The sequence below is a fragment of the Danio rerio genome, chromosome 14 (genome assembly GCF_052040795.2).
Source record: "Danio rerio strain M-AB ecotype USA chromosome 14, GRCz13ab, whole genome shotgun sequence".
Taxonomy (NCBI): domain Eukaryota; kingdom Metazoa; phylum Chordata; class Actinopteri; order Cypriniformes; family Danionidae; genus Danio; species Danio rerio.
The window spans coordinates 14,562,281-14,580,307 of NC_141034.1; the positions used below are offsets into that span (position 1 = coordinate 14,562,281).

At 40.3% G+C, this 18,027-nt stretch overlaps 1 protein-coding gene across 1 annotated transcript; it reads right to left on the reverse strand.

Moving 5' to 3' along the window:
- Positions 1–685: 685 nt before the first annotated feature.
- On the reverse strand, positions 686–13,031 carry LOC101885205 (uncharacterized). Its single transcript, XM_087281238.1, has 6 exons — positions 12,080–13,031; positions 11,764–11,980; positions 5,478–5,704; positions 5,209–5,356; positions 4,715–4,824; positions 686–4,359 (listed from the first exon to the last, which is right to left on the reverse strand). Exons 1-6 carry the CDS (start codon positions 12,116–12,118, stop codon positions 4,108–4,110), a joined length of 993 nt encoding a protein of 330 aa, XP_087137364.1. The 5' UTR covers positions 12,119–13,031; the 3' UTR covers positions 686–4,107.
- Between the last annotated feature and the right edge of the window lie 4,996 nt (positions 13,032–18,027).

Consider the following 18,027-nt stretch of genomic DNA (forward strand, 5'->3'; position numbering starts at 1 on the left):
TGGCATAGATTCGAGTCATTAAACATTGCAAGAGAAAAGGACCACAACAACAAATAAGAAGGAAAATAATACATACAGGAATTATCATAGTAAGGAAAGGGGTCACCCAGCCAAACAAACCAGTCATCCAACCCCAAGTCGTGTCAGGGACATAATCTGAAGTCATAGTAGTCTTTAACCCTTGGAGAGTGGACATAGCAGTACTCATTTACATACCCCCCCCTGGGATGCTGTCAAAAGGTCTAGAGCCACTCTATTTTGCAGGACCATGGTACGGAGATTACCTAATTCTTTATTCTGAGCTTCATTAATAATTTTTGAGGCATTTAGAAATAGGCCCATGCGATAGTCCAGGGTCTCAATTCTCAATAGAGCTTTTCCCACACCTATTTGCGGAAATAGAGCCAATACCATTTTGTTACCAGTGGTCCACAACTTGAAATCCTCGGGCACATCAGTACCCCATACAGAGTCATGGGGCTTCATTTCAGGGACACTGCGTTTAACTCTTTGCTGCGCTGACAGGACCTGGGCTGTCACAATAAAAGTGTGATCAGTCACATGCACAGGGGCACACTGCCCCGTCCAGTTGGCCGGTAGTGACATGTAGGCGTTGTTCCCACACAACCACCACCCACCCTGGACCACATAAGTGCCGTTTGAAGGTCCTGACACATCAACTGGGGCTCCTTCTCCGGAGCAGAAAATCTGCTGACAGTTGACAGTGCTTCCCATAAAATGAGAGCCCTTGGTCTGGTTGTAGCACACAGGGTGTGTAATAGAGTGGTTAATAAAAACCTTGTGGCTAATAGGTGCGGGTTTAGCATGGCCAAATTTTACCCAAAATAGAGCATCACATGTACCATTTCTAATGCCAATCCTGTATGGATCGTAGTCATCGACAATTATATATGGGTCCTGGTACCCTGATCCTGCAAAACTGGCAAAACATTTAGCAGAGGTCTTATTCATGGGTTTGGCATAAAGAGGAGTTTGCTTGGCTGAATGAGGCATAACAGAACATACATAACAACCAGATACATTATATGATCTAGTTAAAACTTTCACATATTGATACCACATATTAGTTCCAATAGGATTGTCAGCCCCATCCTCTGCCCATCCGAATTCATGATCATGTGTCCAGCGTTTCAGCCTGGCTGCATTAGCTTGAGTCACAAGAGAGAGTAACAGTCCCAATGTCCAGAACCAAGTCATGTCGATCCTATTCCTGTTCCAGAGGGTGGTTGCTGGTGTGGAGGTGCTGGTTGTGTTGTGGGGGCCCCCAAAGGATCTGTAAAACAGAGAGTCTGCAGACAGATTATCATTGTACAAAACATCATTCTACAGGAGCTCTTTTTATTCTGGTTGCATGGATCCACTGTGGAGAAGAGGAGGTTAAGACGGCGGTTCTGGTTACAGCCACGACATCCGTCGGGGGGCCATATTTGGGGTCCCCCAGTTCTGTGCTCATTTTATTGAACTGTCTAATCATTACTCTGTCACCGGCCTTAAAGGGGTGTGTTGGGTCTACCGGCATCGGGGCTGAACCAGAATGTATATTAGTCCAGTATGCATGCAATGTTGTTAGTAACTGTTGTGCATATTCACTCATATGAACATCCAAAGAACCATCACCCAGCGTGGTACCCTTTTGCCTCCATGGCGAAGGAAAAGGTCGTCCCATCACAGTCTCATAAGGAGATAAACCGTGAAGGCTTTTGTGAGGAGACATCCTCATGTCTGCCAGAACGACAGGTAGCAAGGCGAGCCAATTTGAGTGCCCTGCATGTTGCATAGCCTTTCTTAATTTGTCCTTGATGGTCCTATTAGTTCGTTCTACTATACCAGATGATTGTGGATGGTATGGGATATGTAACTGCCAATTAATTTGAAGTTCTTTTGCCAAATTTTGTACCACTTTGGCGGTAAATGAGGTTCCTTTGTCTGAATCAATGGCACATGGTATACCATATCGTGGAATGATTTCCCTTGTCAAGCATCTGATAACTGTATTAGCGTCTTCTTTACCACATGGGAAGGCTTCAACCCATTTTGAAAATTTGTCCACAAAAACCAGTAAATATTTATTGGGACCCCTCTTTGGCAGATGTGTGAAATCTACCTGCCACTCCTGAAAAGGTGTTTCAGGGAGGGGCAATTGTTGATGTTTAGCTTGAGGTTTAGTGATGTTATTTTGAGCACATATCAGACATCTATCTAGCGTGTTATTGACATGGTGCTGTAAATTATTGATGCATAAAAAGGAACTCATTGTGTCTATGACCCCTCTTCGGCCGCGGTGTGTAACACCGTCAAACTCGCGGACGAGAAAAGGTGCACAGGATGATGGCAGGCATAAGCGGCCTTTGCCATCTAGCATTATACCGTTAGGATCAGCGATGTCATCACATTCAGACCAGTAAGTATGGTCTTGTGAGGAGGCACATGCTTGTATGGAAAGGATGTCGAGAGGTGGTAGCATGCTGCTAGCCAGATATGGGGAGGTGGAAACCATAGAAGCATTTAGCCAGGCAGGAAGCTCCACTCAAATGTGTTTTCAGGACATTTTTGTGTGCCTCATGGCAGTTATTCATAAATGTGGACAGGAACATTGGATTAGCTTGTCACGCATCCAAATCCAGACCCCCTACATTAGTCCATACATCACATGTCTACAAATTGCAGTGGTTTATCCACTTCTGGTAAAAGAGATATGAGATCCTTCAGAACAGAGGGTGAGGGCGGAATTATCTCTATCCCTCGTGGTTTAGCAACCCATACAGCAGCCACATTAGAGGCTGAAGTAGTGCCCTCAGTGCTGTCAGGGGAGTCTGGTTTAGTTTTAATCATTTCTGTCAGTGACGGGTAAATAGAAGGCACTGTAGGAGGAACACTGACAGAGCATGAAATAGATTGCGGAGGCCCCGTATAAGGGGGTGGTGACGTCATGGTGGTTTTAGCAGCTGCAAGAGAGCCCCTCTTATCTGCCGTAAGGGCAGTATTACTTCGGCTTTTGGGTTTGGGGACAGATTTCAAAACAGTTTTGGGTGTAAAAATGCCTTTTTTATCCCTCCATATAGAACTCATTTTATACCATGTGTCATATCCATTCATCATATATTGGTCATTCCATTCTGGATCCCCATATCCTTCATACGTCAATTTGTAAGCTGACTGAAGGAAACCTGGGTCAAAGGTTCCTTCCCTGGGGAAGTCTCTCCATTGAGATTGCCCCTCTGTCCATCCAGCTAAGTTAGACAGCCAGGGTTCAGTGTAAAACCCCCACCCACATCTATCCATCCATTGCTTTGGACTCTCACTGGGTTCCGGTTTTGGATAACCTTGTCCCATTATGCTGAAGCTGGTGCGTAATACGTTATTATCTTTTTAATAAAATCCCCTGATTTGTGGAACCCAAATTTAATTGAGTACTACAACACAAATCCTTCTGCGCTACTCACAATTAAGTAAGTGCCAGGATAACCTGTTCTGTGCTAACCCAAATTTAATCAGGTACAGGAACACAGATCCCACTTCTTGTGCAACCCAAATTTAATCAGGTACAGAAACAAAAGTACAAAATATCTTACGATTTCCTGAGATACACCGGAGCAGGCAGTGTGAATAAAAAATTCTCTTACCTGATCAGATGTATCCCGGACGAGCCCCCAAGTCTGTAAGAATCCCCTAAATTAGGCACCAGATTCAGCAAAGTTCATCGAGTCGACTCGATGAACTTTGCTGAATCTGGTGCCTAATTTAGGGGATTCTTACAATGACTGGCAGATTCAAAAATGAACATTTTCCTCTTAAACAACTGGGGTACAGCAAAACAGGATGAACAGTCCAACATTAATAATAATAACAAAAAATGTCCTGTAAAGTTACACACAACAATTACTTTTTGTTTTGCTGTGCTGCATTATTGTATGTTAGATACATTTAATCTCCTGAAAATGGGGAAAAACTCCTAACAGCACAAATCAAGTGCAAATGTAATGGCCGAAAAAAAAATGCAGCTGTCTCTTAACCACAGCAGCTTGAAACAGCAATTAGTCAACAAACATTCTCCATTCATGAATGGCCTTTTTGTACGAGGGGGTTTCATCCTGCTCGTGGATCTCTCAGAACTGGTGTTTGCAACACAGACAAGAGTGTTGCAAGACACTTTGGATATGTGAGATTAAATGCATAGTAATAGGCCAGGAGGTAGAGAGGCCCCTCATGGAGCAAGTCTTTGTCAAATGTTAGAACTGGGGTTGTACCTACAACCACCATGCAGTTCTCCTCACCAACCAGCAAGACCGGACTGGAAAATGCACGCCTGTGGATGTAGGTATCCGGATCCTCTGAGGGCTAGAAAACCAAATAACAAAAATACAGAATTCAGACTACAAACACAGCAAAAATCAATGTAAGATCTGGGTCACTATTCACTTCCATTTTTTTTTTTCTTCAATGGAAGTGAATGCCAACCCAACAGATCTGGGTTTGCATATCAACATTCTTCAAAATATCCTACTTTTGTGTTTAGCAGGTTGTGATTAAGTAAATAAAGACATAATTAAAAAATGTTCTACAATACCTTTAAGTTAGTTGTTACGTTGCATGTCCAATTTTACGTAGTGCAATTGGGATGGTTTTAACTTAGTATTTTATTGACAATGTAGTCACCTGTTAATAACTTATCACTACTTAAAGTAAAACTCACTGTCAGAACATGGAAAAGAGCCTCACTGATTGGGACCTGTTTCTTCGGTGCTGCAGACCCAGATGGGAAGAGCAGCGGTAGGGCAGTAAAAACAGCAATGGCATGTTCAACTAGTTTAGTTAAAAAAAAAAAAAAAGATATTAACATCAGACATTACTGTAGATGTATGGGAATAATCTATACCACTGGTTTCTGATCCAGGAGACCTGAATTAAGGGACTGTTTACACAACATTGTTTTCAACTGAAAACAGAAAACTTCTTGAATTAAAAAAATAACTGATCTATAACAAGGGTTCTCAACACTTGGCCCTTGAGATTAGAGGTCAGCTCCAACCTTTAACTCTAAACTCACCAGCCTGTAGATTTTTGTTAAAAACTGAAAACACAGATTAGCTCAGGTGTGTTTAATTAGGATTGGAGTTAAACTGGACCTTGAGGACCAGAGTTGAGAACCCTTGATCTATACAGATTCAAATTAAATTAAAGTTTTACCTCCATTTAATGTCCTTGGAGGCTTCATGACTTTTTTCATCACTCCATAAAACTGAACCTTGGAGTAGAAGGTCTCCCACCTGTCCTTCACCTCAGAAATGTATTTGGAGTTGTTTGGCTCAATGATTCTTCGTAGTTCATCCATTGCCTGAAATAATTATTTAATATTAAAAACAAAATTATTTGGCTGTCTGCAGTTAGGCAGAGGATATGGGATATGTGTTAGTATGTTTTACATCTGTCTAAAATGTCAGCATTCGAGTACCCACATGGTCCAATTCTTTGAAGCAGGGGTACGCTTGCAAAATATTTGTGGGTTTGTCTTGCTCCTTCAGTACATTTGAGTCAATGAAACTTCTTCTGGACTGGAACTCCAGGTCTAATAGATGGGTTACAGCAGCTTTATTTGGCTTCTTTGCTTTGTACATTTCTTGTAGCGTCCTGTAATGTCTTGCCTGGGTTTTCTGGCTGTCAAGGCTGTTGTCAGGACCATCAGCTGCAATTTAGCCATACAATATAATTACTGAACAAGATGCACAGAAATCAACAATTGAATAATTTATTTTACGTTACAAATAGAACAAATTCGGCATGCATATATCACCAAATAAGATGTTATGTATTACACACACATATATAAATAAAAATATTAAAATCATGGCCAGAACATGTCCTAGTGAAGTGACATGTCTGGCTACTAGGGATGCTCAAAGTAATCGATTAACCGTTAACCGAAAGGATGCGTTTGTATCATGCGTATGGTATCAGTTAAACAATTAAAAAATACTATTTTATATATTTTTAGTTTAGCTGCATTAGGGGCCGATCGAATGCGCTTTTTGCGTTAAGAGGGGCATCTTTTGAATGGTTTACTAAAAGCCGCAAGAGATTTGCACGCCGCTCAACCCAGAGCAGCAGTGTGTGTGTTGTCAAGACAACTACAGAGAACTTTTAAAGAGCATGGATCCCGCTACATTCATTCTTCTATGGCGGAGTGCGACACCAAAATGCATCCCTTCACGACTACATTACAGCATCCTATTCAAAACATTTCACGAGTTCACACTTGCATTCGTTTAAGTATAAAGCATATTTGGCGTGCTGTCCGGGGGGAGGGCTCTGAGCTCGAGGAGACGCCCCAACTCGAGTTATTCCCCTTATAAGGAAACAAAGAGGAGTTGGGATTCGAGCGAAGTATCTAGCCCGGCCCCAGAACGCTCCCCCCGGGAATGTAATGCAAGAGGTGAAGTGACGGGGTGGTGGAGGGATGCTAAAGTCGTGAGATGCTGCAGGTAAGACAGCTTTGGTATATATAGGCATTGCTCAGAAACTGATTTGATGATGGGATAATTGTCAATGAAGTATTCGATACTGAAACTTCTGCGCATGCTCCTCCCGAAATTTGTATAAAAACATCATTTCACGAGTTCACACTTGCATTCGTTTAAGTATAAAGCATATTTGGCGTGCTGTCCGGGGGGAGGGCTCTGAGCTCGAGGAGACGCCCCAACTCGAGTTATTCCCTCTTATAAGGAAACAAAGAGGAGTTTGGATTCGAGCGAAGTATCTAGCCCGGCCCCAGAACGCTCCCCAAAAAACGCTATTTGTTACAGGACAGCAGCCAGACAATGTGCAAGCCCCCCAAAATTTGCTGATCTTAAAAATTTGGAGGGGTGCTGTTGAGTTATAAGGTATGTGTTTCGGGAGGAAGCAGTTGCTGTGTTGATAGTGGTGCATGATGAATGTCTCTAGCAAGAGTGTCTGCTCCCACAGGAGACGGGCGTCTTCCGTGGGAGTGGTCACTGCATTTGCAATGGTGTGTGTTAAAGTATGCATCCCCGTAATAGCTGTCACTGTGCTGACAGTGGTGTATGATGAGGTATGAGTCTCTCATAGGAGTGGTCACTGCGCTTGCAGTGGTGCTTAATAAGGTGTACGTCTCCCGTAGGAGCAGTCACTGCACTTGCAGTGGTGCATAGTTATGAGGTGTACGTCTCCCGTAGGAGCGGTCACTGTACTAACAGTGGTGCATAATAGTAAGGTGTGTGTCTCCTGTATGAGGTATGAGTGGTCACTGCCCTAGAGGCAGTGTGTAATTAGGTGTACGTCTCCCGTAGGAGCAGTCACTGCGCTTGCAGTGGTGCATAATAAGGTGTACGTCTCTCGTAGGAGCAGTCACTGCGCTTGCAGTGGTGCAAAATAAGGTGTATGTCTCCCGTAGGAGCAGTCACTGCACTTGCAGTGGTGCATAGTTATGAGGTGTACGTCTCCCGTAGGAGCGGTCACTGCGCTTGCAGTGGTGCATAATAAGGTGTACGTCTCCCGTAGGAGCAGTCACTGCACTTGCAGAGGTGCATAGTTATGAGGTGTACGTCTCCCGTAGGAGCGGTCACTGCGCTTGCAATGATGCATAATTATAAGGTGTACGTCTCCCGTAGGAGCAGTCACTGCGCTTGCAGTGGTGCATAATAAGGTGTACGTCTCCCGTAGGAGCAGTCACTGCTCTTGCAGTAGTACGTAATAGTAGTACGTAATAGGGTGTGCGTCCCCAGTGAGAGTGGTCGCTGTGCAGCAGCAACCTTATAATAGAACTCCTTGAAGGGGTTAATGACCAGGGTTAGGAAAGGTTTAGGGGTTGAAATGGTAAAAAGGGGGCAATGATAGCGCATTTTCGCTGACTTTTGGGTTTAATTTCTGTGGAAAACTTAATTGATATGATTAAAGGAACTTAAGGTAGTGCGAGGAGCGTTGAGTAGTACCCGAAGTTTTGAATGGAGTTCCATGGTTTATACTGAGTGCAATTGCGACTTGAATCGCTGTGAAAATAGATGGGGTAAGCTAGTCATGGGATTCTGGATGATTTCTGAGCTGAAGTTGCTAATCAGCTTGGTGTTATTATTACTTCATAATTACTTATCAAATTTATTTAATTAAGCAATTTATTTTATAGACGCGTTTTGTCTATGTAAACGTTAATAACATACTTAAGTTTATACATGTTAAGTACCTAGACGATGAATCTAAGGAATATAGTCTATACGTGGCCCAGGATCGCAGGTGGGAGGAAAAGAGAAGAGGAGCTGCCGGCGTTAGTGACGTCAGCGGAGGCAGCCTCACGCTGGCACCTACGTCGGGGCCTGACAGAAAATTAGGGCCTCGAGCCGTTTGCGGAGGCGTGCTCACACTACTGATGACCCTAGAATCACAGTTGGGAGGAAAAGAGAAGAGGGGCTGCCGGCGTTAGTGACGTCAGCGGAGGCAGCCTCACGCTGGCACTTACGTCGGGGCCTGACAGAAAGTTGGGGAGTAGAGCCGTTTGCGGAGGCGTGCTCACGTTACTGATGACCCTAGAATCACAGGTGGGAGGAAAAGAGAAGAGGGGCTGCCGGCGTAAGTGACGTCAGCGGAGGCGGCCTCGCGCTAGCACTTAAGTCGCGGCCTGACAGAAAGTTGGGGACTAGGGCCGTTTGCGGAGGCATGCTCGCGCTACTGATGACCCTAGGATCACGGGTGGAAGGAAAAGAGAAGAGAGGAGAGCTACCAGCGCAAGTGACATCAGCGGAGGCGGCCTCACGCTGGAACTTGCGTCAGGGCCTGAAGAAAGTTGGGGGCTAGAGCCGATTGTGGAGGCGTGCTCGCGCTACTGATGGTCCTAGGATCACAGGTGTAAGGAAAAGAGAAGACAGAAGGGGCTGCCGGCGTTGGTGACATCAGCGGAGGCAGTCTCACGCTGGAACTTGCATCAGGGCCTGAACAAACCTGGTTAATCTGCAAGCGGCATGAGGGAAGAATCCGCTTGTTAAGTGGTGACCTGTTGGTGACGTATGTAATACTGTTTCCGGGTCCAAGCCGCCACTCATTTGAGTTGAGAAATTTATTCGTTTATGATCACTTTAAATTCTTATCACACAATAAAGTTAATTTTATACAAAATCAGTGTGCACAAGCATTGCTTGCTGCATAACAATTACCAAAAACAATAAGCAATTTATAAAAATTAATCACTTTCTGCCCGTCAGATATAAGGTGTGGACGTATGTGTAGGGTATATGCTGAGCTACTGCTGTTCCCATGCTGATACACTTCCAGTGACCTGTTATTGTGAACTTTTTTCCATTTGTACAGTTCCTTATACAGCATCGATGTTGTAATGTCATTAAAATGCATTCAGTTAAATAAACTTTAGCGTTTATTTGGTTGCTCAAGCATAAAATGAGACAGAAGCTGTTTACTCGCACGCGCTCGTCAGAAACGGCAGGCTAATGCATAAGCTCCATAAAACATACTGGGGTAAAATAAATGCTCATATTATAAAGATATGGCGATATCACTCAGCTAGTGGAGATCGCTCATTTTTAAAAAAAAATTTTTTAAAAGAAAACAGACCTTAAACACACTGGCTTTTGCATTGGCATTCAATTCGCCGGAAGCGCTTAACCCAGGTTACTGGCAAATTAAGAGTCCTATTAGCATGCTTTGGCATATACCCCGTTGTGATAGTGATTTAAACATATTACACGATAAGTTAGTTTTATACAGAGTCATGTTGTACACAACCATTTTTGGGCTTGCTGCATAACAAATACCAAACATTTTTAACAATTTATAAAATTAATCACTTGCATCAAGTATGAGGCATAGACATTTATATTGTGATCATGATTTTCGAAAGTAATAAATCACTTTGTAAACGTTATAATTACCATTTCATGGGTCTCCCCATGCAGTTGAATAGAGCGCTTGGACCCAGAAGCCGCTTCGCGTGACGTCACACTCATGAGCGGACAGGCTTGCTATTCCTAAGTTTGGCGCACCGAGAGCAGGGATTGCGGGCGCTACTAAGTGGAAATGTTCCGTGCGTGGGGGGTGGATGAGGCCGTAGCGTGCTCACGCTGTCATGGCGAATTGGCCGATGGTGGTGCTTCGCCTGTAGAGCGGTGGCCTGGCACTCGCTTGATCTGGGCCGGTTTGTTGCCGGTGTCTGGAAGAGCGGCGGCTTGGCGGGCCTAAGTTAAGACCGCGGACTCTGTTGATATGCTCTGCCGAGTGCTGATGCGCTGGACGTCGGCTTGGAGTTTGCAAGAGGAGCCGTGTCATCCTCATGGAAATTTGCTGTTTGGACAAGGCTACAGCGATTGGATGTGCCAATGCTAAAGTCGTGAGATGCTGCAGGTAAGACAGCTTTGGTATATATAGGCGTTGCTCAGAAACTGATTTGATGATGGGATAATTGTCAATGACGTATTCGATACTGAAACTTCTGCGCATGCTCCTCCCGAAATTTGTTTAAAAACATCACTTAGTTATTGTTGTTGTTGTTTTTAATAGCGGGTTATAATCGCACCAAAACATATTAAAAGGCATGTGAATTATAACAGCGCAAACTTTTCTGTATCCGTGATGTGCGCTATTTGTTAAACCCCTTGAGGTTGCGTGCTGACAGACTGACTGATTGACTGACTGACAGGTGCGTGATGCGTGAAGCCAACAAACACGACATAGCTTTCAGTTAGGATGACCACAGTTTCAATAATTTACATTTATTTATAGATGGCCTGTGGTTCTGCATACAATGACTCTTGCTGGAGTTTATAGCTGTTTCACTTTACTTCAGGACACATTAATGCCGCTCTAAGTTTATTGGACACATTCTGAACTATTCCTAGCAAATCTAATAAATGTTGTAGACATACTCACTACATAAACGCACTAAATCGCACTTCAGCAGTGTTTATTTGAGAGCGCACCAAAAGATCCGCGCTTGACCATCGTAAGTTATATTTGAGGGGTGTGCAAGAGGTTTTGTGCACAAGCAGAGGAAATTGGCGCACTTCTTTTTTCCTTGTCAACATAAAAGGTGTTTTTAGAAAGGGAAAAAAAACAGCAATACTGTTCACAAAAAGTCAACATATGTGCGAGTTGTCATTGTCTTTTCATTATTTTTATTTAAGCATATTTTTATTAGGGTAGAGAGAGAGAGAAAGAGAGAAAATCTTATATCAATATATAATCTTTAAAATAATGATTTCTATTAAAAATGTTTTATGATTATAATAACAGCAGGGCATTAAATAAATGCATATTTTCCGTGGAGCGAGCGATTTGAGGAAGTCTGCTATTTTTATTTGACGGAAAAAAAAAAACATGATTGAAAAAAAACAGCCTATGCCGGTTCCTTAAAAGGATTCAGTCAGTGTTTTCTTTTTGTAATATCAATTAATAATTTAAATGAAAAATTAGGGCAGGCCTACTTATTTTATTCATTTTCCTTTCCATTTCCTGTTGGAAAGATGGCAGGTGCGTGAAGATGTTCTGTTGTTATGTTCTGTTATTAATATGTTCGCATGTTAAAATAAATCAGTATTTTAAATAGCAATATTTAATGTGTCAGACACAAAATAGACATTTCAGTTTAAAAAAAAATAACTATAATAATTTAATATTAATCTCACCAGTTAACTGTTTATATCCGATTAACGAACTGGTTGGCAAAATTAACCGAAATGAGCATCCCTATTGACTACTTTATTTTAAAGTAAATTTTAATGTACTTACATGCTTCATCAATGCTGTCATTTTCTTGCCGTGGGGTGCTTGAACTTGAAGGCGATGACAGAATGACTGTTGAAGCACTGGAATCAGCATCATAGTCACTTGTCACGGCAGCGGAAGGTTCTTTGTCCTGATGTGCTCTTTTGAAAGGAGGCTGTTTGGCCTTCATGGGACTTCGGATATTTGAAAGTCGCTTCAGGAGCTTTTTAGCAACAGTGTCCTGTACAACAGAATAAAAGCAACAATTAGTATTTTTGACACAATGTTAGCAACAAAACAATGTTTTTTTTTCAATAATTAAGTAAATGATGTCACTCACCCACTCGTGCCTAGATCCAGTTGACTTATCTTTTATCATAGGGTAGTATGCATCATTCTTTTTGTTTTAGACAACATTTCATGCACTGTTAAACATGTTAAAGCAAGTTGCAAGTGAAAATCTATGTCTCTGACTGAGTTTGCATTACTGTTTATTTTAACCTCTCTGCTGGCTGAGAAAAGCTCATTTTCAACATCCAATGCAGAATGTGATAAAACCAGATCCAGCAACTAAAATGCATCATTCTTTTTGTTTTAGACAACATTTCATGCACTGTTAAACATTTTAAAGCAAGTTGCAAGTGAAAATCTATGTCTCTGACTGAGTTTGCATTACTGCTTAATTTGACCTCTGCTGGCTGAGAAAAGCTCATTTTCAACGTCCAATACAGAAAGTGATAAAAACAGATCCTGCCACTAAAATGCATCAATCTTTTTGTTTTAGACAACATTTCATGCACTGTTAAACATGTTAAAGCAAGTTGCAAGTGAAAATCTATGTCTCTGACTGAGTTTGCATTACTGTTTATTTTAACCTCTCTGCTGGCTGAGAAAAGCTCATTTTCAACATCCAATGCAGAATGTGATAAAACCAGTTCCAGCCACTAAAATGCATCATTCTTTTTGTTTTAGACAACATTTCATGCACTGTTAAACATTTTAAAGCAAGTTGCAAGTGAAAATCTATGTCTCTGACTGAGTTTGCATTACTGCTTATTTTGACCTCTGCTGGCTGAGAAAAGCTCATTTTCAACGTCCAATACAGAAAGTGATAAAAACAGATCCAGCCACTAAAATGCATCATTCTTTTTGTTTTAGACAACATTTCATGCACTGTTAAACATGTTAAAGCAAGTTGAAAGTGAAAATCTATGTCTCTGACTGAGTTTGCATTACTGCTTATTTTGACCTCTCTGCTGGCTGAGAAAAGCTAATTTTCAAGGTCCAATATAGAATGTGATAAAACCAGATCCAGCCACTAAAATGCATCATTCTTTTTGTTTTAGACAATAATTCACGCACTGTTAAACATGTTAAAGCAAGTTGCAAGTGAAAATCTATGTCTTTGACTGAGTTTGCATTACTGCTTATTTTGACCTCTCTGCTGGCTGTGAAAAGCTCATTTTCAACGTTCAATTCAGAAATTGATAAAAACAGATCCAGCCACTAAAATGCATCGTTCTTTTTGTTTTAGACAACGTTTCATGCACTGTTGAACATGTTAAAGCAAGTTGCAAGTGAAAATCTATGTCTCTGACTGAGTTTGCATTACTGCTTATTTTGACCTCTCTGCTGGCTGAGAAAAGCTCATTTTCAACGTCCAATACAGAATGTGATAAATCCAGATCCAGCCACTAAAATGCATCATTCTTTTTTTTAGACAACATTTCATGCACTGTTAAACATGTTAAAGCAAGTTGCAAGTGAAAATCTATGTCTCTGACTGAGTTTGCATTACTGCTTATTTTGACCTCTCCGCTGGCTGTAAAAAGCTCATTTTCAACGTTCAATTCAGAAAGTGATAAAAACAGATCCAGCCACTAAAAAGCATTTTCTTTTTGTTTTAGACAAAATTTTATGAACTGTTAAATATGTTTAAGCAAGTTGCAAGTGAAAATCTATGTCTCTGACTGAGTTTATATTACTGCTTATTTTGACCTCTCTGCTGGCTGAGAAAAGCTCATTTTCAATGTCCAATACAGAAAGTGATAAAAACCAGATCCAGCCACTAAAATGCATCATTCTTTTTGTTTTAGACAACATTTCATGCACTGTTAAACATGTTAAAGCAAGTTGCAAGTGAAAATCTATGTCTCTGACTGAGTTTGCATTACTGCTTATTTTAACCTCTCTGCTGGCTGAGAAAAGCTCATTTTCAACGTGTAATGCAGAATGTGATAAAACTAGATCCAGCCACTAAAATGCATCATTCTTTTTGTTTTAGACAATATTTCACGAACTGTTAAACATGTTAAAGCAAGTTGCAAGTGAAAATCTATGTCTCTGACTGAGTTTGCATTGACCTCTCTGCTGGCTGTGAAAAGCTCATTTTCAACGTTCAATTCAGAAAGTGATAAAAACAGATCCAGCCACTAAAATGCATCGTTCTTTTTGTTTTAGACAACGTTTCATGCACTGTTGAACATGTTAAAGCAAGTTGCAAGTGAAAATCTATGTCTCTGACTGAGTTTGCATTACTGCTTATTTTGACCTCTGCTGGCTGAGAAAAGCTCATTTTCAACGTCCAATACAGAATGTGATAAAACCAGATCCAGCCACTAAAATTCTGTCCAATACAGAATGTGATAAAACCAGATCCAGCCACTAAAATGTATTATTCTTTTTGTTTTAGACAACGTTTCATGCACTATTGAACATGTTAAAGCAAGTTGCAAGTGAAAATCTGTCTCTGACTGAGTTTGCATTTCAGCTTATTTTGACCTCTCTGCTGGCTGAGAAAAGCTCATTTTCAACGTCCAATACAGAATGTGATAAAACCAGATCCAGCCACTAAAATGCATCATTCTTTTTGTTTTAGACAACATTTAATGCACTGTTAAACATGTTAAAGCAAGTTGCAAGTGAAAATCTATGTCTCTGACTGAGTTTGCATTACTGCTTATTTTGACCTCTCTGCTGGCTGAGAAAAGCTCATTTTCAACGTCCAATACAGAATGTGATAAAACCAGATCCAGCCACTAAAATGCATGATTCTTTTTGTTTTAAACAACATTTCATGCACTGTTAAACATGTTAAAACAAGTTGCAAGTGAAAATCTATGTCTCTGACTGAGTTTGCATTACTGCTTATTTTGACCTCTCCGCTGGCTGTGAAAAGCTCATTTTCAACGTTCAATTCAGAAAGTGATAAAAACAGATCCAGCCACTAAAAAGCATTTTCTTTTTGTTTTAGACGAAATTTCATGAACTGTTAAATATGTTTAAGCAAGTTGCAAGTGAAAATCTATGTCTCTGACTGAGTTTGCATTACTGCTTATTTTGACCTCTCTGCTGGCTGAGAAAAGCTCATTTTCAACGTCGAATTCAGAAAGTGATAAAAATAGATCCAGCCATAAAACGCATCATTCTTTTTTTTTTTTAGACAACATTTCATGCACTGTTAAACATGTTAAAGCAAGTTGCAAGTGAAAATCTATGTCTCTGACTGAGTTTGCCTTACTGCTTATTTTGACCTCTCTGCTGGCTGAGAAAAGCTAATTTTCAACGTCCAATACAGAATGTGATAAAACCAGATCCAGCCACTAAAATGCATGATTCTTTTTGTTTTAGACAACATTTCATGCACTGTTAAACATGTTAAAGCAAGTTGCAAGTGAAAATCTATGTCTCTGACTGAGTTTGCATTACTGCTTATTTTGACCTCTGCTGGCTGAGAAAAGCACATTTTCAACGTCCAATACAGAAAGTGATAAAATCAGATCCAGCCACTAAAATGCATCATTCTTTTCGTTTAAGACAACATTTAATGCACTGTTAAACATGTTAAAGCAAGTTGCAAGTGAAAATCTATGTCTCTGACTGAGTTTGCATTACTGCTTATTTTGACCTCTCCGCTGGCTGAGAAAAGCTCATTTTCAATGTCCAATACAGAAAGTGATAAAAACAGATCCAGCCACTAAAATGCATAATTCTTTTTGTTTTAGACAACATTTCATGCACTGTTAAACATGTTAAAGCAAGTTGCAAGTGAAAATCTTTGTCTCTGACTGAGTTTGCATTACTGCTTATTTTAACCTCTCTGCTGGCTGAGAAAAGCTCATTTTTAACATCCAATACAGAATGTGATAAAACCAGATCCAGCCACTTAAATGCATTATTCTTTTTGTTTTAGACAACATTTCATGCACTGTTAAATATGTTTAAGCAAGTTGCAAGTGAAAATTTATGTCTCTGACTGAGTTTGCATTACTGCTTTTTTTAACCTTTCTGCTGGCTGAGAAAAGCTCATTTTCAACGTCCAATGCAGAATGTGATAAAACCAGATCCAGCCACTAAAATGCATCATTCTTTTTGTTTTAGACAATATTTCACAAACTGTTAAACATGTTAAAGCAAGTTGCAAGTGAAAATCTATGTCTTTGACTGAGTTTACATTACTGCTTTTTTTGACCTCTCTGCTGGCTGTGAAAAGCTCATTTTCAACGTTCAATTCAGAAAGTGATAAAAACAGATCAAGCCACTAAAATGCATCGTTCTTTTTGTTTTAGACAACGTTTCATGCACTGTTGAACATGTTAAAGCAAGTTGCAAGTGAAAATCTATGTCTCTGACTGAGTTTGCATTACTGCTTATTTTGACCTCTGCTGGCTGAGAAAAGCTCATTTTCAACGTCCAATACAGAAAGTGATAAAAACAGATCCAGCCACTAAAATGCATCATTCTTTTTGTTTTAGACAACATTTCATGCACTGTTAAACATGTTAAAGCAAGTTGCAAGTGAAAATCTATGTCTCTGACTGAGTTTGCATTACTGCTTATTTTGACCTCACTGCTGGCTGAGAAAAGCTCATTTTCAACGTCCAATACAGAATGTGATAAAACCAGATCCAGCCACTAAAATGCATCATTCTTTTTGTTTTAGACAACATTTAATGCACTGTTAAACATGTTAAAGCAAGTTGCAAGTGAAAATCTATGTCTCTGACTGAGTTTGCATTACTGCTTACTTTGACCTCTCTGCTGGCTGTGTAAAGCTCATTTTCAACGTTCAATTCAGAAAGTGATAAAAACAGATCCAGCCACTAAAATGCATCGTTCTTTTTGTTTTAGACAACGTTTCATGCACTATTGAACATGTTAAAGCAAGTTGCAAGTGAAAATCTGTGTCTGACTGAGTTTGCATTACTGCTTATTTTGACCTCTGCTGGCTGAGAAAAGCTCATTTTGAACGTCCAATAAAGAAAGTGATAAAAAAAGATCCAGCCACTAAAATGCATCATTCTTTTCGTTTTAGACAACATTTAATGCACTGTTAAACATGTTAAAGCAAGTTGCAAGTGAAAATCTATGTCTCTGACTAAGTTTGCATTACTGCTTATTTTGACCTCTCCGCTGGCTGTGAAAAGCTCATTTTCAACGTTCAATTCAGAAAGTGATAAAACCAGATCCAGCTACTAAAATGCATCATTCTTTTTGTTTTAGACAACGTTTCATGCACTGTTGAACATGTTAAAGCAAGTTGCAAGTGAAAATCTATGTCTCTGACTGAGTTTGCATTACTGTTTATTTTGACCTCTGCTGGCTGAGAAAAGCTCATTTTCAACGTCCAATACAGAATGTGATAAAACCAGATCCAGCCACTAAATTTCTGTCCAATACAGAATGTGATAAAACCAGATCCAGCCACTAAAATGCATCATTCTTTTTGTTTTAGACAACATTTCATGCTCTGTTAAACATGTTAAAGCAAGTTGCAAGTAAAAATCTATGTCTCTGACTGAGTTTGCATTACTGCTTATTTTGACCTCTGCTGGCTGAGAAAAGCTCATTTTCAACGTCCAATACAGAATGTGATAAAACCAGATCCAGCCACTAAAATGCATCATTCTTTTTTGTTTTAGACAACATTTCATGCACTGTTAAACATGTTTAAGCAAGTTGCAAGTGAAAATCTATGTCTCTGACTGAGTTTGCATTACTGCTTATTTTGACCTCTGCTGGCTGAGAAAAGCTCATTTTCAACGTCCAATACAGAATGTGATAAAACCAGATCCAGCCACTAAAATTCTGTCCAATACAGAATGTGATAAAACCAGATCCAGCCACTAAAATGCATCATTCTTTTTGTTTTAGACAACATTTCATGCACTGTTAAACAAGTTTAAGCAAGTTGCAGGTGAAAATCTATGTCTCTGACTGAGTTTGCATTACTGCTTATTTTGACCTCTCTGCTGGCTGTAAAAAGCTCATTTTCAATGTTCAATTCAG